Consider the following 22858-nt stretch of genomic DNA (forward strand, 5'->3'; position numbering starts at 1 on the left):
CAGGATAGACGTGCTTAATAATCTAACCTCTAAGGTGCAATACAACTGCCTCACAGTATGTTGCGATATGGCATCTTGGGACTTGATGCGGCAATCAAGGTGAAGCTTCCTTATGTAGTTCCTGCATGAGAGCAAGTGATTCTGGAAAGGTCAGGTGGCAGTACAGTTTTTATTCTCGGTGAAAGGGTGGTCAGCAAAGCCATCCAATCCAAGCAGACTGGCTTGCGCCATGATGGGAATGTTATCAGGCAAGACTAGAAGGTACCAATTTAAGGTCTAGCGTGCCAGTGCAATTTGAGAAGCATGGATGTGGTTTTGATTGGAGACTCCAGCATTACTTCCCAGTGGAAGCTGGCACGGCCTGCCTGAATGAGGCTGGCCTGCGCACGACGCCTTGCGCCCGGTTCTGCCCAGCATCGGTGTAGTCGTCATCCTGGTCAGCAACGGGAGACGCTTGAGCCAGGGCAGGTACCGACTGGGGCGGTGGGCTGAATCGTCGCTGGCCGCTTGGAGCAGGCTGCGGCAGACACACCATGTTACATTGTATAAGGGCCGCTCCAGTGAAGTTGAAAGTCAAGCATGCATTTTAAGCCAAGCATTCTTAAAGTTGGTGGATGAAATCTTGCATTACTAAGCTGCCATCATAGGCTCCCCCCCCCCCCGTCTCATCCATTGCCTCGTAAAAACCATTGCTGATACAGGTTGAAAGAAAATACTTATATTACCCGTTTCCTGTGAGAAATTAAAGCCAGACCTGCAATGTGGTTTTCGTCACCATGCCAGTAGTTTATGGAAGATAATGCTACGTGCGATCTCCAGATGGTCCTACAGATCTAGCCACATGCCCGCCATGGTGACTGACGTACTGGCTCGCGTGATCGTGATATTGGTGCCCACGATAATGACGGGGCTCTAAAGCACGGACACGTCAAACACTGCAAATAAGTGGTTTTATACCACGAAGGAGGCAGAGTACTGCAACTCTCCGCGAGGACAGATACGTTGTTGGAGGTATTTAAACTATTTGAATTATTTTAATGTACATCGGGGGTGGGAGTGTACTTGGGGTTTTTAATTGTATTGAGCAATAATAAGAAGGGGGGAATGAAGTAGATTGTACAAAAAAAAAAAAGCTTGCCGTCGGTGCGGGCCGGAGCCACAACCTCATTAGACATGTAGTGCTGCTAAGCTTGCTACGGTGGCACTTGACCTTCCATACATTTGGTTGTTCCTGTTTATGTAAAGGCCGAGACAGATGGTACGATTTTCCATGCGATGTGATGTTTAGAAACACGAGAAACGCCAGGGGAGAATATTGCTCTCGTTTTTTTGTGTTTTCAAAGGCTGGTGAGGAGCCCTTTGAGCTAAAGCTAGGGCCGTGAGTACATTTTAATGCAATAGCGTTTGAGCGCACGCTCGAAGAAAAACCCGTCTCTGCATAATCGAAAGGAAAGCACCGCTTTTTTACTCACTTATTTCTGGGGAAACTTGGTTAAATCGGATTTGGTGGCCTGATAGTTCGTTAGTTCGGGTTGACGATAACACTGAGTCCTATGGGTATTTGCTGGGGAATCGAAATTTATTCGTTAGATCGGGAACTTTGTAAAATCGGGTTTCGTTAGATGGAGTTTTAACTGTAGAAAGAATGCGGTTCGCAGCGACGGTGAGCAGACGTTTGCAGTTCGAGCGTGCATCTCAGTAGGCGGGTGCTTGAGCGTTTAGGCTGTGGGGTTCCCGCGCCCGTTTTGCCAAAAAGGAGCGCCCGGGTGCTGTTAAGGGACTCGAGGAAGGGGACTCGAGGAAACCATTCATTGGTAAGGAAACTCGTTAGGGCCGCACAAAAACAGGACACGCTACTAGCAGAATCGCGAGTTGGGCTAGTTGGTGGATGTTCATCGTAATATAATTGACAGCGCAACGGGTTAAACGCGGGCAGAAAGAAGAAAAGAACACAGCGCTGTGTCCTTTTCTACTTTCTGTCCGTGTTTAACCCGTTGCGCTGTCAATTATATTACGATGAACACGCCACTAGCCCCGGTGGGGCGCACGTCGCGCACACGTCCATCGGCCACTCCTGCTTGGCTGTCCGTCGCGTGGAGTATGCGCAGACTCCACTGGGTGACAGTGCCTGTTGCCTCGTATCAAGTAAGGCGCGGCGAGGGGCGTCGTCGGCGATTCCCACACTTTAACCGTAAAAATAAAACAAGGCAAAGTTCGTAGAATGCTGCTAAGTCTAGCTGAGTAATCTGCGGTGATGCTGAGCGAGCCTTTCGCTTCGCGTTATCCCCAGAGCTCACGCTGACTAAAAAAATAATGGAGAACTCGACACGTTTGGGTCACTTATGTTTGAACTGTTTAGCACGCCAGCATTGCAAAAGCGAGTATTGACTCTCTTCTAATGAGATGTGTTGCATATATCTGTGGGCGTATGCACCATGCTTGGTTAGCTTTTTGGTATATCTATTTAGCTATTGGGTATATCTGTATATCAGGCCGATAAAAGTGGCAACATTTTTATAGCTGGTAGATGCTATCGCTTCGACAGCTTCTCCTGTCGGGACGAAACTTACTTTTCGTGCACGTATTTCATTTTGTTTTAATTTCTAAATTGCTACACTTCAATTAAAAGCGACACCTGTCATGCTTTCCTTGGCTTCATATGGCTGTGTCAAAAAAAAAAAAAAAGAAAACGGCTCTTTGAGTCCATTCTCCTTCTTCTTTTGTTAAATATTTATTGCACTTCAGTATTGCCTGTCCTATGATTGCTGTCTTGGACACCACAAAATATACGTACAGCTAGGGTTTTCCCCAGAAATTTTCTAGGGGTGGACATTTTGAGAACAAGGACCGGGAGGGAGGACGCAAGATAGTAAGTTTCAGAATTTCGAGTTTTGAAGCTGCCCGTTTGCGACACACATTAATTTCTGGTCCCCAGTTGTATCTGACGCACACAGAGAACGGAAGCACGCACGGGCGCATGTGTTCTTGCGCTGCCACTGGAATTGGCGACATTTGAAACTGCTAGGCCACCTGTTCAGACTCCTTTTTACATAAACAGGTGGCGCACAGTTGCTTTTTATTGGTTTCTCAGGCGCGCATTTCAAAGGGAGCGGTGGGCGGCACTTCCACCGTGGGGAGAAGCCTGCATGCAGCGCAGCTTTTCAAAGCGAAAGTTGTCTCTCATGCGGACGTGACCTTGAGCGGAAAGCCGGCGTGTGGTACAATCTCGTGACCATCCGCGCGAACGAGGCGCGCGAGTGCGCGTTCACTTCACCTTTGCGGCGTTCTCGTGATATAAAGTGCACTGTGAAAGAGTCGCACCGCATGGCATTCGCTTTCAAGTCGTCTTAGTCGAATGCACATGGAACCCTGTCAGTTTTTGTGCGAGGTAGTCCGTTCCGCGGTCGTCGCAAAGCATCGCACTTTAGATTTACGTTAACTGGACAATCTGACCATCAAAACAGGTAATGCGAGTACTTTAAAAGTTTGTGGGCTCTCCTTTTGGTATACTTTATTGCGGTAGCAATTATATGGCCACGCCATCCTTCTCAACGCCCTCCCGGGAGAACTGCATCGCGTTTCCACCGCGTCGCCCCCAGGCCACAGTCCCACGAGGAACCACGCGCTGCTGTGCTGGCCCACAACCGAGAAAGGTACCACTGGCTTCTGGAGGTCGACAACAAGGTCTCGGTTTTCCTTCCGGCATAGTGCCACTAACCCCACTCTCGACGCATTCCACCTCCCAGCCAGCCACGAGTGCAACCTTTTCTGCGCCTTGCCGTCACAAGGCAGGCCACCTTCTCTCGGCCAGCGACCCTTCTATCGAGGGTTGCTCTACTCCAGAATTCTCAGCCCCCGCTCTCCATGCAATATCCCGCACCCGGTGGCAGTCTTTGTCAACGGTCCACCACGCTATCTCCATGCCTCTCTCAACGCCATCGTTGGCCCACGAAGCCTCCGCTCAGCACGCCTTTGAGTCGGACAACTCGTCTCCCTCGATGCGCGGCAGGGGCACAGGCAGACATTTTTAGGGGCGAAGCTCCTTAAGGCGGCACCCGTTCGTCCCTCGTAGTAGTAGTAGTAGTGCGTAACCAGTCGTAACGCTAGTACCAGATCTTGACCTCCAAGGTGGTGCCGGTGGGAGATTTTTCCTGTGCGTTGTTGAACAATAAAAAATTCGCAGCGTGCGCGTTAACTAAAAGCCGAATTCTTCTGTCTCTCATTCCCCATTAGCAGCCATTGGCATGTTCCAGTAGGAAACGTTAGTAGAAGTAGAAGTGTAAGTGTTAGCTAAAAGACGACTTCTTCTGTCTCTCATTCCCATTAGCAGGCATTGTTTACCTCCAAGGTAGTGCCTGGTGAGATTTCTCCTGTGCGTGATTAAACAATAAAAATTTTGTTCAAAACGCCGTTGATTGATGAAATAAACCAACGAAAGACGCCAGATGTTTTCTAAAAGCAAAACGAAAGAACGCCAGATGTTTCTAAAGCAAAACGAAAAGACGCCAGCTGCTTAACGAAAGACGCCAGATGTTTTCTAAAGCAATGGTTTTCTAAACAATGAAAATTCACAGCGTACATGTAAAATTAAAGTGAGCTGCAAGTCGTCATAACTCATCGAACCTTTAGTATAAACTCGCCCGATCTCACGTCGGTGATGATGTACTGGGCAGAATTCACGGAAGATTCACGGTTTACCGATGAACCTCCGCAGCTTCGCCTACTCATCATCATTCACTCCGTGGATATGCTGTGATTTTTTTTCGGGTCCGACCTTTTATGCGTGTGTGTTTTATGTGTACGCCTATATACAGGGTACTTTCTTTTTTTGACAATACAGATTTTTTATAAAAATACTATGACAGTAAGGCTCCTGTGGTTTTCGCACACGAACTCCACGTCGAGGCGGAAATACTTTGCTGCAATTAAAATGACACTGTTGCGACTGATTAACAAAACCTCGTTAAGTAACATTTTTAATTATTGACTTGAGGTCAAGTGTTTATATTACAAAGTTGCAGTACGTGCCAATTAATGACATACCTATTTTTTAGCAATCACAAAAGTTGCACGTAGTTCGAGATATTCGTCATCGAACTTCATAGGCGAAATCGAAACTGATCGTGCAAGGCGCGCACGACGTGCGACCGTTCTGCTACGTCAGACCGGAACTACCCGTCACAAGGGAGTGACGAAATTTTAATGAAGGCGCGCCGCGGCCGTATCTTTTCATTCAAAGCGGCAAGTCATCTCACTTGTGCCCGCGCATCACCTTACTTTTGCGCGTAGTGTTTGGTGCTTATCTGTTTCTTTCGAACTGTGCCCAACGAAAACGCAATATCAACCTTTCCTTTGTCTGGGAAGCATAAAACTCAGGGGCAGCCACGGCGGCACTTCTTCTTGCAGACAGGCGAAATAGTTTCTCGCGGCTCTTTATAGCTTAAGAAAGGAACAGACACGCGCCACACATCGCACGCAAACATTAAAGGGACACTAAAGAGAAACAATGAATTGGTTTAGATTGATAAAGTGTGCTCGGAGAACTCTTGTGTAGTTTATTTCACCACCACAGGTTTATTATTAGAGGAGAAAACCAAGTTCAAAGTTTCATCTTTAAATTTCGCGCCGAACTTTGTAACTCGTGACGTAAAAGACTTTAAAGAGCCTTTAACGTATTTTGGCGCCACTGGCTCGACGAAATTTCCACAAACTCGTTGTGTCAAGTCTCTGGCCCCCTCAGAGGATAATGTACTTCGATTTAACCGATTAGGAACTACGTAGACCCAAGCAGGCACCGTCAAAAATATGTGACGTCACGGTAAATGGTGCGGGAATTTCAAGGTGGCGTCGCCACCTGTATTTTCTTTTTGCGCGTTTTCTCGCTTATTAAGCGTCTTCGCGCAGAAAGCGTGGTGTTTTTGTATATCGTGGAAGACTACTTTATTAATGCGAGAAAAATCGTTTTGCTCTTTAGTGTCCCTTTAAGCTGTCTACTTGTGTATTTCAGAATGCTTGCCGATTCTTCTGACCAGATTCTGCTTCTGCGCGCCTTCATTCAAATTTCGTCACTTCCCTGTCACATGTCGTTCCGGTGTTTCGCCGCGCTTTGTGCGCGCCAGGCGCGATTAGTTTCGATTTCGCCCTTGAAGTTCAGTGATGCATATCTCGAACTACGTGCAACTTTTGTGATTTCTAAAAAATAGGTATGCCATAAATTGGCACGCACTACAACTTTGTAATATAAACACCTGCCCTCCAGTCAAAATTTAATTAACGATTTTTGTTAATTGGCCGCGTCAACGTAATTTGAGCTGCGAGAAAGTACTTCCGCCTCGACATAGAGTTCATGTGCGAAAACGACAGGAACCTGACTGTCACAGAATTTTTATAAAAAATCAGCGTTGTCTAAAAAAACACCCTGTATACACATGCAAAATGTGAAAATTTCGGGGGTTTTGAACCTCAAAAACTGGCCCCCTGGCTACACCACTGATGTGCACGCATCCATGCTACACCCAGTCGAGGCCTACCATCTTGCACCTTAATCGACAGACACAATTCCACACCTGAGGCATCTCGAGACATCCGTGACGACATCGTCCATCGTCGCCTTCGTGGACATGTTCCCCCAGTCCGTCTCTGGTTGGTGCGTTAACCCACCACTGTTATCGTCACTAGCGTACTGTTATTCACTACATCCGACCACAAAAAGTTTCGCCGCCCTCCCGACACTGCGTGCCAGCGTCCGTCAACCAGGGGCGTAGCCACGTTAGGGCACACCGGGCCCGTGCCCCCCCCCCGAAATTTTTTTTTGCCATAGCATACAGAGCAGAAAATGACACTCGACCACATCTGCCTGCTCGTCCCCACTACAGATCAAGGAGGTGCCCCCCCCCCGAAAAAAATTTCTGCCTACGCCCCTGCCGTCAACGGCCGTGCTCGTGCCCGCAACCACCATCCGGTGTAGTCGTCCGCGCCGCGCTGTCCATGGAAACACTGGTGTCTGCCCCCCGCAGATAGTTGCGCCGGCAAAGGCAACGCACCTCTCCGTGTCCTTGGGACAGCTGTGCCGGTGGGTGCGCAGTGGTCGGCCTGGTCTGTGCGGTGACCGTTGTGCCAAGTGGAGTTTCTCAGTCCGCTTCCGACACTTATCGGTTTCGACCTCTCCTGCCGTCAGCCCGTTCCGCTACGCGCATCCCAGAGCTTCCCGCCGCAGGCCTCGTGGTTCCCCCTCTCCTTTGTCCTGGCAACTTTGACAGCTCATGCACCCTTTTGCGTCAACAGCCAGGTGCCACATACTTTATATTTAGGGTTCAACACTGGGACGGGGTAATTATGTACATGTCAAGGCGCTCATCATCGTCATCATGGGTCACCTCCGAACCGCGCCTCGCATAGTTCGATCGTGCGGCGTGACTCGAAGCACGCTCGCTCTTGATCGCGGCTGTACTGGATGTCGCAGCCGTCACCGCTGTGCTTCGGATTTTGCTTAGAATAAAGTAGGGACGAAGACACGGCCATGTTGGCCGCCGTCACGTACGTCTTTCTACTGGCACTACGCTACACACGCGAATCTTGGCCCAAATCCCCGTCACCACACTATCACAAAGGATGAGGCTGACATGAACACCTTGCCACGCCTCACTGCCGGGAAGTGATCGCAAACATGCGGCGGCCTGACAACTTACCTGCCGGGCATACTCGCGCATAGAGACGGCTATCCCAGATCCTGAATAATGCAACATTCCACTAAAAATACAAAACACCCACAGGCTAGGCTGTCCTCTAAATACCCCGAGCCTAATGCAGAGGGAGGCCGTCTTGCCGAGCTGCGAATCTCGGGACCTACTGAAGCTTATTCAGCAGGCCCATGACATAGTAGTGGCCTTTGGGGCCCTGGAATAGGGGTTCCGACAACAATAGGCAGTTTTAGAATAGCGTACGCAAAGCTTTGCGTTGTCTTTTCGCGCAACTGCGCATGCGTCGTACGCTAACCGCATAGCGGGCCGCACACGCTAACTTAGCGTACGCTATTCTAAAACTGCCTAATATCTGAAGCATTAGCAACAGTTGCCCACCTCTAGAAAATGACTGAACGTTCACTCAAGTGTTATCTCTTGCTGTTTAGCTTTTCAGTCGCGCTTGTTAGTGTGACCTTATGTTCTCAGTTCGCCACACGCGTACGTGAACTAGCCCAATGGTCCTTCTATTGCCGAGTGTACCTGTGATGGTGGTCTGGGGGCGGCTTGCTGTTGTGGCCGAGGCCTCTGCTGCTGAGGTCGCTCTTCAGCCTCCTCGGGTGGCGCCGTGGTTGGCGGTGGTTCACTGCGTGCAAATACGTCAGTACTGAGCGTCACAAGCAGACAGAGCCTCACCATCCGGGAATGTTGTCGGCCAGTTCACAGCGCAGCCCGGTCGGGTTGAAGGCAAGCCCCGCTGGGCAGCGCTGCAGGCGCGGGTAGCCGCCCACGCAGAGCCAGTAGCGGACGCAACTTTTCTCGATGGGGATGTGACCGTTGGGGTTGTCCTTGCAGATTGGGTGCTTCTGGCAGTCGGGCACGTTGTCCGGCCAGTCGCAGGCGTGCATCACGTCGTTGTAGAGCAAGGAGAAGGGGCACTGTTGAATGGTGGCCGTGCCGTTCCAGCACTGCCAGTACCGGGTACAGCTCGTCTGGTGGGCAAACACGCCGTACTGCCAGTGGCAGTTCTCACTGCTCTGCGGGCTCTGGCCCATCACACGCCCGTCGTCATCGGGGCAGCCCACTCGGTGCGGGTAGTCGCAGTTGTTGAGGAGGCCGCGGTTCTTGCCCGAGAAGGCCAAGCCGTTGGGACACAGCTGCAGCGTGGGCACTCCATCTTCGCACTCGTAGTAGTAGTCGCAGTACTGCTCGTGTTCGAACAGCCCGTTGTCTTTCCGGCACACGCTCTGGTCCTTGCGCTGGCACCAAACTGCGCACAAGGAGCGCCAAGTTAGCCAAGTCCTGGCGGTAATGCACGCATTTGGTATAACATCAGAGAGTTTGTATCCTCAAATGTGATATTAAAGTTGCATGCGAAAGAACTGTACGCTCCATTTGGGGAAAGAAAGCAGCGTGGATGTCGCTCCGCGGGTTCGATTCCAGCGGCAAGCGGCCGATTCAGGTGGGGTCCAAATGAAAAAATATAATAAAAAGACTGTGTACTTCTATATGCATAGTGAGTTTTTTAGACGTACACTACAGAATTTTTATAAAAATGCTATGAAAGTCAGGCCCTATCTGTCATCTGCGCATTCGAACTCTGCGCCTAGGCGGAAATATTCTGCCGCAGTGACACTGAAATGACCGATTAACAGAAACTCGCCAATCAAATTTTTGAATATACACTTGAGGGCAGTTGTTTATACGGGGAAGTTGTAGGTCGTCAGTTTATGGCATACCATTTTTTTAGAAATCACGAAAGTTGCACGTAATTTCAGATATTCATCATCGAATTGTAATGGCGATATCGGGACTGACCGCGCCCGGCGCGCAGGAAACGCGGCCGCTCTGTTACGTCAAACCGGAACTTCCCGTGGCGAGGAAATGACAAAGCCTTAATGAAGGCGCGTCGCGGCAGTATCTTGTCGTGGAAAGCGGCTAGTACACAGCTACCTGAGCCGTGGCTCAGGGAGTCGGGTGTCAGCGTGCCACGGGTGTCGAGCTGTAGGTTTTGCGGCTCGCCACCGAGCGTTCCCACACTGTCCGGAGCTGTATCCGATTGCGCTTCTTTGACTGACGACAAAACAGTTGCCGACAAGACAGTATACAGAAGACGCTCATAAAGTTTACAATCAAAGAAATGCTTTAGCCTGTCTGTAGAAATCGAAGCACATGACGTCCATGGAGCTGTTTCGCCGACAGGCTTTTTACATATCCACTCAAAAAGTTGAGATTCCAGGGACTTGTAGGCTTTCATTTGTTTAAGGGGAATAACGTTTGTTGAGAATAAAGCTTCCCAACGACGTCATCATGAGTTGTCTGTGGAGAGACATTATATGACACCGGCAGTCGTGTCTGATCCCAGTATGAGAGCATATCGCTGCAGTTCCTCGTTAAATATCACTGCTGTGCGTCGTTAAAAATTTTGGTCGCTGCAGTAAAATATACTCTAGTCACGGGTAGCATTACGCCCCAAAATGCCATAAAACGTTTCGATACCATTAAAAGAAGTTGTGGTTTTTCTGCTGGAATACTTGGTACCTGGCTGTATCAGCAACGATGGAAACCATATTCTTGCTCACCAGCGAGGCAGGTGACAAAAATACAGCGCCCCCTACAAATCATTAGCAGAGCAGGAAGCCATGGACTTCCATAGGATTCAAACGGGGTCTCTCCGAGCTTACAAATATTAAACAATTATTTTTGCAACGATGTATGGGCACGCCTGTCCGTAGTGTGGCTGCTCGCCATCGCTTTACATTTCGTGGGGATGCCTAAACAGACCACCAAATTTGAATACCTTTATAGGTCAGCTTAATCTATCTAACACGTTCGAGCTATGGGAGACACAGCTCGCCAGCTGTGACCCGGAGGTGCAGCTAGTGCTTCTGGGTCACGTGAACCTTGGACTTGGGGCCCCGCCCATCGAGCTTATGACCCCTTACCACAAACCCTTATCAATAAAGTTATTACTCTTCTTCTTTATGCACATTTAAAGCGAAAACACCATCCAGCATGCCAGGGTGACCTGCTCTATGCGTCAGTCATCTTGTGAAGTGTAAAATAATTTGCCAATAAAATATAGTAGAGAATGGAATGCTCAAGATATTCTGACAAAAAGAATGTTCCACATTCGCCGCCATGGCCACGAATGGCGCTGGCTCCGAGGATTACACAAAGAGGAATAAAAGTGCAAGAGGTATTTGATGAAGAGCGCACAAAGGACACAATCACGCACGCATAAAATGACACAAACACACGCGCTGCACTGAGACTGATGCTTCATTGTCGAAATACCCGCCTTATATAGAACAACACGCACGTGCGTACTGACAGCAGTGAAGACGATCAAGACCACACAAAAAAAAAACATAATTGCTCAGACATGACGTGTTCTCATACAAATTGCAAACAGTATGTGATTATAGACCTAGGTATCCGCGCGTTTTTAGAGAACGATACCAAGGAGCAACTGGCACATTCATGTTTCCATTTATCAGTTTCCATTTCCTCGAGTAATTCTCTTGCTTCCTCCTTGCGTTCTTTGTGCACAACCTCCGTTCCTGTCAGAGTGGGAGCACAGCCGCAATCCCTACAATTAAAGGACAAATGTCCCGAATTCTTAGCCGAGAAGTGACGGTTGTCGAGTGGCACAGCGCGGAAAAACAGGAAAGGACGACAACAGAGACAGAGTACAAAGAGCGCTGACTTACAACTGTTTATTTCGCTGGCAGCACCAGGTATATGTACTACAGCGGGGCAGAAACATAGCAAAAAGACGACAAACAAGAGGTGCATGGGGTGATAGCTGAAAAGATCTAATCACCAAGTTTCTAAAAATTTTTGCTCCTCCTTCGTCAATGTAAGCGATGGCATGCTGACGCATCCCTCTCCCGCATGAGCTATTTCGGCCGCCTCAACAATTTCCCTGACGCACTGGTATTTGTGGCGATAAACAATGCCACTTTTTGAGAACTCGGCATTGCACGGCTTAGTACGCCGACGCATGGACTTATCGACACAGTTACCGCAGTGTAAGCTGAGATGGCCCTGGTTACCATCTCTTATATTCTTGTTGCTCTTTTAGCTTTGTGTTGACGCATCTGCCGGTCTGTCCGATGTATTCGCGTCCGCAAGACAACGGCACGCGATATACAACGCCCTCTTCACAAGGCACAAACATATTCTGGTGACGAATACTGCATGATTCTCTTCTTCGCTTTTACACGGGTTGGTTTTCTTGGAACTGAAAGTTTTAGTGGAGCCGGAAACACGACTTCGACACCTACACGCTTTCCCATCTTGTTTAGGTTACGGGATGCCTGGTGAATATTGCCCATCAGCAGTGATTTTGCCGTAGGTAACACCGGCGCACACTGTATGCTTCGCCCCTCCGCAGGTTTCACGTTAGTGGAGCTGAAACACCCTTCCCTACACGGTTCGCCCCTCCCCAATTTCTAAGCAAGCAGAACTCTGATATTGTGTCCTCGTCGATTTGTGGTATCACAGTGAGATCCTCTGACCATTCAGTTCTGGGTATCGAAGAATAAAAACGGCCGCAAAGCTGCGCCGGAAAGCTGCGCCAACGACTGCTGCTCAACCTCTCTGTGGCCTTTCCTTATGAAGCCGCTAGCAGACGATTCCGCGACGGCTCCCAACAAAAAATGGCGGAAGTGCCCAGTGTTGCCGGAGGACCACGCATTATAAATATCCCCTATTGCAGTGATAGAGGAGATTGTGAGTGGAGTTTTGAACACTTGAAAACACCAATTCAAAACGACAATAACATGTTGTAGATGGAATAGTCTTTCACGCGCCAAATGTACGGGGTCAGTTGCTTGCACATAATTGTTGAAATTACAGGATGCTATATATAATGGGAGCGATATTTGCATGCAGAATAGCCAACGCAGGGAAAAGAATGGGTGTAAGGAAATACATCTGATGCGTGCACGGCATTGACAACATGCGCATAACGTGACGCTCTCAAGCAGGAAGTGTTTCTATAATAGCTCCATTTGCGTATAGCAGAGAAGTAATCAGCCAAGCTATTTGAGATGCACTTCAAACCCTTAACGAGCGCAGCGGTGCGGTCGCGCTTTCCTTACGGACAGCTGAACAAGTGCAGCTGAAGCAACGCGCCCCGTACATGTTCCTTCCTCGTTATACACGGGATGGACCAATGTTTTATTGTTCTTTATGCGTATATGGGCATTTTTCCTTGTTCTTTTTTCCTAAGTACCAGCTAGCGAGTTCCTCGTAAGAAACTCCCATACAATTTCACGCCGCTTCAGGCAGCAATTTCACGAGTGGTCGATGCCAGCGCCGCCGCATCATTCCACGATGGAAGGCCAGCACCCATGAAGCTACTCGCGCCGCTATTTATTCTCGTTCATCGAAGCGCGGTAGAAACGCTTCCCTAGAGCGTGGGTGGCATTGTCACTGAATGACCACTGCAAAAAGCCCAGAAGACGCGTGTTCTCGCGTCACGAAAATAGCAGCCAGAGAAGCCACATCGCCCATTTATCGGACGTTCAGACGACAGAGTTAACACCAAGTGTAGTCTACTCATAATGGTCCTTTCCGTTTAAATATGCTACGTTTTTTCCATTAAGCTTTCAGTTGATAGACAGCGCTTGTGTCGTGGACTTCCTTGTGTTTCGTGTGTTGTGTGCGCTGACCGTCATTTTTCAGCTAGCCCAATTTGCTACATTACTTAAGCTAATGATAGAAGTAAGCCTCTTCTTTTCTGTTCTTTTTTTTTTCGGCCTAGCTATATTTGGGGTTTTAAGGGTATTCTTTCCTTACATTCGGCATACGCGTCCTCGGACGACACGACGCCAAATGAAGCGGCGTGTTTGCACTTGACGCATATGTCTGCTCTGCATGTGAGTCATGTTAAGGACGCATTTGTTTCCAGACAGCTTCCATACAGGATAATTTAGGGTAACAAGTCCAGGGAATAAAAACCGTTATTTTCTTTCCACTTTGACCGTTTTTTCGACGGGACATTTATCTGCGTTTGGAGGACAGACCGGCCTCAGTAATCTTGCATCCGTCCGCTGAGACACTTCTTTAAAGGAGCACTGACACAAAATTTCGAAGGCGAGATAATGAGTGAAATAGATGTATGTGGAGCCATACACAACGTCTACGAAATATCAAGGGCCAATATAGCCTAGAACATATTTAAAATCAATTTTAAAGTGCATGCCGCGCGACTGAGCGAGATGCGAGCACCTCGCGACGCCGACATCAACGCGGCGGATATGTAAACAAACCTACGTCACGAGTTTGTGTTGGCTGGTTGCTGGTTGTGCCCTTGCGCTTGCGCGCTTGTGCTACCTGCCATTTCTTCCTCCGTGTCTGCGGCTTTGCGTGTGCTGGTTGTGCCCCCTTCGCTGTTCGCTCGTCGTGCCAGTTGGCAGATGTTATGGCCCGCTCACGCTAGCGGCAAGCCTGCCGCAACGGCGTGGTGCCGCAGAACATCGGCCGTCGCCAAGCGCGCGAGAGCTGTCGAACGTGCACGGCAAGCTTCTCCGGCGAGGCATTCGCGCCTCCGAAAAACATGGCCGCACTGCCAAAAGCGGTTGTCGTCCACTTCGAATCTATCAAGTGGCCGCCGTGCGCTCTGTAGCGTGTAAGCTCCGAACTGGTGCTTCCTTTTGCTTTAGATTCATGTCCTTAAGCTTCGACAGCAATGTATTCGTCCCGATTCGGCGCCGTTTTTGAGAGCCATAGTCAAATATTCGATGCTGTAGGGTTAGCGAGTCGAAATGGGCGCTTCTGAGTGCTCGGAGGACATAGATTACGCGTTTGTTAGTTGTTTCTAATCCTCCATAGGTGGCGATACTTGACCTAGTGCCACCTTGGGGACACTTTATTTGGTTTTACGCGATGCCTTTTTTAATGCCGGACAGACTAAAACGCTCTATTGACTGCTCGAACCATGCCTGGCAACGACACGGACGACGTCCGCACTTCTAACGTGAAAAATGCGGATAAAAAAAGCAAGCAGCTCGAAGAGTCCCGCGTCAGACAAACTGGCCTAGCAGACGAACCGTAAGTGCGGCGCCCGCCGCACCCGCTCTCGCGCGTCGCCTACGTCACAATTTTGCGTGGTCACGTGGCCAGCTGCGTTTACCTGTCCTCCGGAAGTAGTGCTGCCTAGCTCGGTGCTCTTTGAAACCGAAACTGCGACTGGGCGCTCTAAAAACGTCTCTAAATAAATAACCGTCGCGCACTCGCGCAAACGAGGTTCGCAGCCGTGATAAGTGGATCATAAGCTATCTATTGCAACAACAGCAAAAACAAGGTGCAAAATTTTTGTGTCAGTGTTCCTTTAACGTTGTAAACGCGGCGTGTTTTTTCGAGTGACCTGCCTTTAGCGATGTTTCATTCGAGCCTTTAATGATGTCCATTACTGGCTTCGACATTCCGAAACTCAGCGAGCAGTTGCAGCGGAAAGCGTGCAGGCGGTGTGTGCTCACTTGCAACTGTACGCGGGGGCAATGTTATCACCCCAGTGACACAGAAGCGGCGGCGCTGAACCCCGCCGCGCTGGTAGCGGAGAGCTAGAAGCACAGTTTTGAATACACCGTTGTGGCGGGGACATCTTGAACATGAAATGGTGATATCGCGCTAGCGGAGTGCCCAAAACGGGGTGGTCATCTTTCACAGCTGTCCAGGGACGTTTCGATCTCTTGCCCCTGTACGGAGAGCGAGGAGTCGTTTTCGACACAGACTTCATCGTTTTTTAAGTGCGCAGCAATTAGCGATCCGGCTTGTCGTTCATCTATGGATCTCATGTTGCGTGATCACGCTCACGATAAAGCGCTCAATACAGCCATCACAAGGCTAGCAATGCTCAAAACTGAGTTAAAATTAACGAACAAGGTCTAAAATAATATAATTAACAGAAATGACCACGAAGTTATTGCAATTATTATCTTAAAATCGCCAAAAACGTTTCGGAAACATGTGGCTGATTCCGGCGCCGCGCAAGAGGGCGCCACCACTTCGCTAAGCAAGCGATTGCTTCTCTCACCGGCCCTCTACGACACTGCTGTGTATGCTGACGGCCCTGTAAGCGCGTCGGAGAGACCACACACGCGATTCTCAACAGCAAACTCGCTGCGGATATTGATTACACACACACACACACACACACACACACACACACACACACACACACACACACACACACACACACACACACACACACACACACACACACACACACACACACACACACACACACACACACCTTGTGTCCCAGCTAACTCGACCAAGATTCAAAAGAAACCTGGCGCTCTGGAAAGTTGTACGTGCTGCATGATATTTTTAGTCACGTGTACTTACAACTTGAATATTTCTCATTTCTCTATATATATATATATATATATATATATATATATATATATATATATATATATATATATATATATATATATTCGACCTCCACCATCGCGTTTCTGCTGCAACGTTTAGAGACTAAATGTGGTCATGTTTTTCCTTATTTCACCTCAAGAGAAACACCGAGAAAGCAGAGGCTATCGAGATCAGTGCTGATAATATTGAACGTATCGAGATACTTGCTTGTACAGTAATGGATGCGTGTCGGTCACCTTTAGAGGCCTACGCACACTTTTCCTATTACGCTTAATTCGAGTGTCGCCAGCTTTTTTAAAAGTTATTTTTCTTTCTTTTTAGAGAAACGATCTGGACAGTACTCTGAACAGAAGTAAAAAAAAAGAGAAGGGGACGCGGTGAACGTTGGAGTTTTGCCAGTGCGCCGCATAATCATCTCGCGGATTTGGCACGCACGTCACGCGTGAATTAACTCGGGTCCTCTGAACATTAACTACTTAAGAATATATCAAAATAGCCTTCTGCGTAAAGAATAAGCGTGTATATTAATTAGGACATATAGACAGAGAAGTCTTTTAGGTGTTCATCAACTTGTGAATTTTGTTGCCGTTGTTACAGACGCGATTCAGGATATTTTTTTAATTTTTTGTTGCAAGAAAAGAAAAGAATAACAAGTCCCGCTGGCTGCATCATTACCAGACCGTAAAAATGCGAGAATAGCGTTGTGCTGACACCGAGGAAATGAAGAATCAAAGGGCGCAGTGATTGTAGAAAGGGAGCTAAAAAAAGAGACGAGGCCAAGTGTATTTCGTTCGTAGAATCGACGGTAAGCTCAGCGACATATAGGCACGAATCCTGCGCCCAGACGCTTCCTTATATGCTGGACATTCAGGAAGCTTTTGTGGAGCGACGGGGTCACGCAGAATGGGGTCAAGAACGTGCGTTCAACCGCTCTCCTTTTCTCGGCGACCAAAACCGGGTCGTCGTCGGACAGCGCTAACCATGAATGAAGATTCCATGTGACAAGTGGCGAAACGGCGCGTGGCCACAATGTGCATAGCCAGACCTGCATGGCTGCGCTGTTCCCTCACCAGCGGCAAAATTAGGCAGGTTTTTCACTGACTCGGCAGCTGCAGGTGTTCCAAGACTACAATTCAAGTTTCACGTTTGGTATATTGCTTACTTTCCACAAGAAGGCGCTCTCAGTATTCACGAGGGTCGCCCATTGGTTGAAAGGTCACTGGTTCCAGCAGCATGCGCCGTGTGTGTACCCAATAATAATAAATAGATTTGGCGCCAGAAACAGAGACCGCAGACACATAGAAAGGAAGTCATTTTTGCGGCCGTGGTTTTGGCGTCAAGTGTATTGTTCAACATGCAAGACTACTAAGGTACACAAAGTAGCCCAAATTTTGTGTGAGCGTGTCGGCCCTGTTGCTATTGCGCTGCTTTACACTCTGCGATTAACCCTAACTTCACCTGTCCGCGAATCGCTTAAAGGTTCAATACGAGAACTTACTCTAGCAATGGGACACTGCAGCGACGTGGCATCCTTTGCCTCGTTCTCAAAGAGGATTCGCAGCAGCTTCAGATGGCGTCTTTGTTCCTGTCGTTCTTGTGTGGCTGCGCTTTCAGCATCCGTTCACTGGAGCTGCCGAGCCATTTCTAGGCCTAACCTCGACCGTTGACACTTGTTGGCTCAATGAGCAGATAATGAATTAAGTTATTAAATCAACACAACACACACGAGCAGTTTGTGAAGACGACTGCAAGAAAAACAGGCTCACGCAAGGTAAAAGCGTCATTAAAAAGAATAGTCGATTCGAGTAAATTGTGCAAATATGAGCAGCTCTAGGACTAGTGGTCAAATATTGCCTTATACGAATGTTCAGCGCAGTGACAATAACAAAACATGCATGTACACAGGGGTCCACTGTTAAAGGGAACATCGGAGCGTGTGGCGGCAGCTCGGCGCCGCCGCAGGCTGCAACGAGATTCGCGCAGACGCAGTGAGCACCGTGCCCAGCGCTCTTTCGTCTCGTCAACGGTTCGCTTCGCGACGATTCGCAGCGCGAATGCAGATGGCAGCAGACGACGAAAGAGCACGACTCACAGCGCGCACTGCGCCTGCGCAAAACTCGTTGCAGCCGCTGGCCGGCGGTGGTGCCGAGCTGTCGCCACACGCTGTGATGTTCCCTTTAACAGTGGACCCCTGTGTACGTTTTGTAAAAAAACGCTTTTCCTCTTTTATTTAAGCAGTCGTTTACTGAGTTGAAATGGCTGTAATGAATAGGCGTTACGCATCAGACACATGACACTTAGTGTCACATGACACACGAACACCTTCTTAGTGCTTTAAGCATGGCGCTAGTTTACATAACAGTCAGAATAAACTGACTGTCATGACCACAAGCGTGCGCACGGGGGGGGGGGGGGGATCCGGCCCCCCCTAGTCACCTAAGAAGAGGGGAGCGCAAAGTCCGCCCCATACATTGGCAATAGGCAGGTGGGGGGGGGGGGGGCGCCGCGCCGAACGTTCGAACCCCCGAAGGGGAACCCTGCGCACGCCTATGGTTATGACTGAGTAAACTGACTGAACATAACCAGCGAGAATAAACTGATTATTCTTGAAATGTGAAGTAAAATCTTATTGGATTACACGTCTTGTTAACGAGCTTGCTGTTTTGTCAGCGCCACTGGCGAGAATAGTGACGGTGCGCTTCGATATCTGCCAATGAGAGCGCTGAAGAAAACGAGCAGTGTGGGGAATGACGTTCCAAAATGACCGTTTGGTCAATCTTTCTATTAAGTGACAATCACTGTCGCCCACTGTTTTCGAGGCAACGCCTCTCCGCAGAAAAGATCTCTTCCAGAATAGAGCGAAAAGCTATCCGTATTAGGTCTACGGGCAGAATTCCTTTTTCGGCTCAAACTACTTTAAAATGCGTCTGTGACAGATGTGTAAGTTAACAGGCATACCGAAAAGATGAGCAGTTATTGGGAACGTTCTCCATTCCAGCCAATCCTATTCTGCTGGCCCATATATCCAGTGATTCAACTGTCATGTCCTCAAGGACTGTTGAGGTACACACAGCCACCAACAAAAACACAATCATAGGACGAACAAGGGGGACTGTATTAAGCGAGATGAATAACCCTGCAGGCCGCATAGAGGAAGTCACGAAGTGTTCTCGTTCGAAATGTAGTCAAAACACTGGATGCCACCAACAGCTCGGTAACTGGACATTAGCGTGTGGTTCGTTCGCATTTAATAATGCAATATCGCGCGGTGTGTGTAGTGAAAATGCGGGTAAAAGGACTACAAGGAACGCTTTTTTTTAGGCCTTCCGGAAGCTCGATTTATGCAACACTTATCACCGTACGCGAGAGTGGCGCAGATAGAAGACCAATACACGTGGGAAGGACATCGCTACAAGGATCGATTTTCGCATAAATTGATGGATGCGAGGAGCACATGGCGGGCGAGACCGGTTGTCGCAGCATGTTCCCCGTGGTGTTCGAAAGAAGTTCCGTTAGTGGACCCGGTTTCTCGAAGACGCAGCGCCAGGAATGCAGCGCACGTCTGATGCGGCTACGCCCGTAACCAGTTTGACTGGCCACGTTTTCCTTCTTCGGAGTGGGTCGCCGCCGCCGCCGCCGAGGAAGCGCCTTTAGAAGCGTGCCACATTCGTGTGCCGCCGGCGGTTGCGTAACTGGAATGCGCGAAAGTAGAGCGCTCTCGTTTGCACCTGGGTCTTCAAAACGCTCTTCCTTCCGAAGGCCCATTTTATGTGCGCATTGGCGAGGACATTCGGGGAAATCGAAGCCACGTGAAAAGCGAAGTTGCATTCCGCACAAGTGGTGCATGAAAAAAGCGAAACGTCGGCGGGGGATAAATGGGTCTCCAATGTAAGAAATCGCTGTCACGTGTCAACGGCCAACCCAATAATTGGTCTGCGGTTTTTGTTTGCAATGGCGTTGCTCCGAAAATGCGTGCGTTCGTACAGTAGCGAGTACATGACACGTCTACTGCGCACGACTGCACTACCAATAATAAATGCGAGCGGATATGATGACCCTATCAAAGAAAACGTTTCGGCAACGTAGGAGCCTTGTTCATGAACAGGGCTCCCATGTGGAGGCCGGAACGTAGACTGTCGATGTTGCCATCACTCCTGCAGTTGTAGCATGTAAAAAAAAAAAGAAATAAGAACGACGTCCTTATTCCAAAGGCTACGAACGCCACGAAAGCTCGCTCGTGAAATGTGGGTCGCTCACCGGTGCCGACGAGCAGCAGCAGCAGGAGCAGCGGCGATCCCATGTTCGCGGCCCCACCGAGTGAAATAATCTCGCTCTTCACGGGCCCAGACTTTCCTTTTGAGCCGGCGCCATGTTACGTCCGGTGCGCTCATTGGCTGTCGAGGAGAACGCGCATGCGCTCTGTCCGCCGTCCCATCCTCTCCTCTGCACCGGTCGGCTCTTGCGTTTTCTTGAGTTACTGATGGCCGGGATTTTTACGTACGCGCAGTGACGCTCTTTCGGTCAGGAAATATGCCTTCCCTCGTATAGCACAAGCTCTCCTAATAGAATCAGCCCGTCACAATGATCAAAAATATCAAAGCTCTAAGGGCGCATCTTGATGTTCGGAACACTCAACTTAGGTGCCACAAGTAACGCCTATTTGCGACTGCCACGTTGCTCGGGAGTTGATGGAATAATTAAAAAAACATACTGAAGACAATAATTCATGACTACCATGAAGGATAGGGCCTTACACGTGCGCTAAAATAGATTGTGACCCAAAACTCAGCCTTCGAATTCCCCCAGGACTTCGTCGAGGTGACGCTACCCTTCTGTGCAGGTTATAGGTTGGGTGTCGCATTTACCTGTGCGTACGCGTTCCGCATAGGAATGGCCGACACCGCAGCTTGTGACCACTGCGGAAGTGATGAAACAATTAAGCATATTCTGTGCGACTGTCCACAGTACTGTTCGCAGAGACAGTCACTTTGCAACGCGCTTGACAAATTGGACAACCGAACTCTTTCAGAAGAAAGAATCCTGCGCCACCGACAGGACTTTACGTCTCAGAAGAAGGCTGTGCAGGCGCTAATGCGCTTTCTGCGTTCAACCGGGCTATCAGAACGGCTGTGATAGGACATCCTGCATGTATGTGCATGTGTGCATGTTTTGTTTTGTTTTTATTTTATCTCCCTTTCTCTCTGTCCTCTTTCCGACCCCTATATCCCCACCCCTGTGCAGGGTAGCAAACCGGTCGCTCGCACCAGGTTAACCTCCCTGCCTCTTCCTTTTCATCTATTTCTCTCTCTCTCTCTTACCCTGATGCGAAATAATTTGGCATGAAATTATTTACTTATTTGCAGATATGTCATGTATCACTCGTCGAAATAAGAGCACTCAGCGCTCGGAACTGAATATTGGAGCTCAGGGCATAATATGAGGAAAATTTCGATATCAGAACCAGTTTGATTGCTTCCGTTCATCAAGTGTTGGTTAGCGTTAACTTGAAATGACATTTTGCAGAGGAAGATGTACGTACACCCTTCATTTGCATTGGAACGGATCACTGTCAAGGCAATATAAATGACATTATAATAATGCTGGTTTTCATTAAGGTTGTGTCAAACAAAGAATCCACTACACGTGACCTGCTCAGCGCTGCAGCTTTAAAAGAGAGCTCAAGCCATAAGACTAAGACAAGTACAAACAAAATCGTACTATACTCAAATCAGGGAGTGGTACGGAGCAGGACAAATAGAAATGACATGCAAAGCTTGCATATGCACGTTAGAGCACACTCTCAGGGACTGCGGCTCACTGGGGCCCGATATTACGCGGGACCGCTTTGAAAGGCTCATCAAATCACCAACATATCACAATCGAGTTCTGGCTCTCAGCTCACGATTGGACCAGGAGGTTTGACCTCCCGGTCCCGTCGTGGGAGTAGCCAGGCTGGCGCATTCGCGTCATGTACACGGTGGACAATAATGACTTGAAGAAGAAGGCGCATGACTTCGGAACTCCGCTTAATCTCGTTCTCAGCGTCCCTCGCCAGCCTCCTCCACACTACGTCGTCTCCTCGGCGTCTAGCTGGCGTTTGACCGCCACCCTACGAAGGTTAATAAATAATTGAAACGCTCAAGGTTTTCGAGTGTTCTACATCGTCAAAGCATCGCCAGACGATAAGGTCAAATGCAACCACATTAATGGCGTCTCCAGGCGCGGAGGCGACTTATTTTAATAATAACGACAAAATGTTGTTAATGCTTTATCCTCAGCGTGATATCAAACTAAGCGTTGACTGAACATATGTCTTGTTATGAGGGTGGTGAACAAGTAGCAAGCTAGCTTGGATAGGAGAGGGCTCGGCTATGTTGCTACGCAAACACGGCTACCAATGGCAACCAGTATAATAGTGTTTCACAATGTGCGCAAATCGCATAGTATATCGCGTATCGCTTGCTACGAAAAAGGAGTGGCGAAAGTGCAGTTCCATCTCTTAGACAGAGCTGCTACTGAACTAAGGTGTATTTCAACACAGATGAAAGTTATAATGATTACTGACGTTTTACGTACCGAAACCCCAATATGGATTAATTTCGACCGCCTTTAACATCGCATCGGCGTGTAGCCGCCGGGGCCGAGAAGTGAAGCCGCGCTCTCGAGGTCAGCAACGCGATACCACGCGCTAAGTTGCTTCTGCGTATGCTACGTGGAGAATAGCGCTGCGCGAACAGGGGCACAAGAAGAACAGACAGTATCTTGTGTCCCTTTTTACCCACCGCTCT

At 48.9% G+C, this 22858-nt stretch overlaps 1 protein-coding gene across 1 annotated transcript; it reads right to left on the reverse strand.

Moving 5' to 3' along the window:
- Positions 1 to 150: 150 nt before the first annotated feature.
- On the reverse strand, positions 151 to 20480 carry LOC119390362 (protein obstructor-E). Its single transcript, XM_037657969.2, has 4 exons — positions 20328 to 20480; positions 8376 to 8949; positions 8223 to 8325; positions 151 to 517 (listed from the first exon to the last, which is right to left on the reverse strand). The coding sequence occupies exons 1-4, from the start codon at positions 20368 to 20370 to the stop codon at positions 335 to 337; spliced, it is 903 nt and encodes a 300-aa protein (XP_037513897.1). The 5' UTR covers positions 20371 to 20480; the 3' UTR covers positions 151 to 334.
- Between the last annotated feature and the right edge of the window lie 2378 nt (positions 20481 to 22858).

Source organism: Rhipicephalus sanguineus, chromosome 1 (genome assembly GCF_013339695.2).
Source record: "Rhipicephalus sanguineus isolate Rsan-2018 chromosome 1, BIME_Rsan_1.4, whole genome shotgun sequence".
Lineage (NCBI taxonomy): Eukaryota > Metazoa > Arthropoda > Arachnida > Ixodida > Ixodidae > Rhipicephalus > Rhipicephalus sanguineus.

Coding starts and splice junctions, on each gene's coding strand:
- LOC119390362 (XM_037657969.2), bottom strand. CDS start 20,370: ATGGGATCGCCGCTGCTCCTGCTGCTGCTGCTCGTCGGCACCG. Junction 8,950..20,327: donor GCTGCTGCTCGTCGGCACCG/GTGAGCGACCCA, acceptor CCTTGTGCGCAG/TTTGGTGCCAGCGCAAGGAC. Junction 8,326..8,375: donor GCCGACAACATTCCCGGATG/GTGAGGCTCTGT, acceptor ATTTGCACGCAG/TGAACCACCGCCAACCACGG.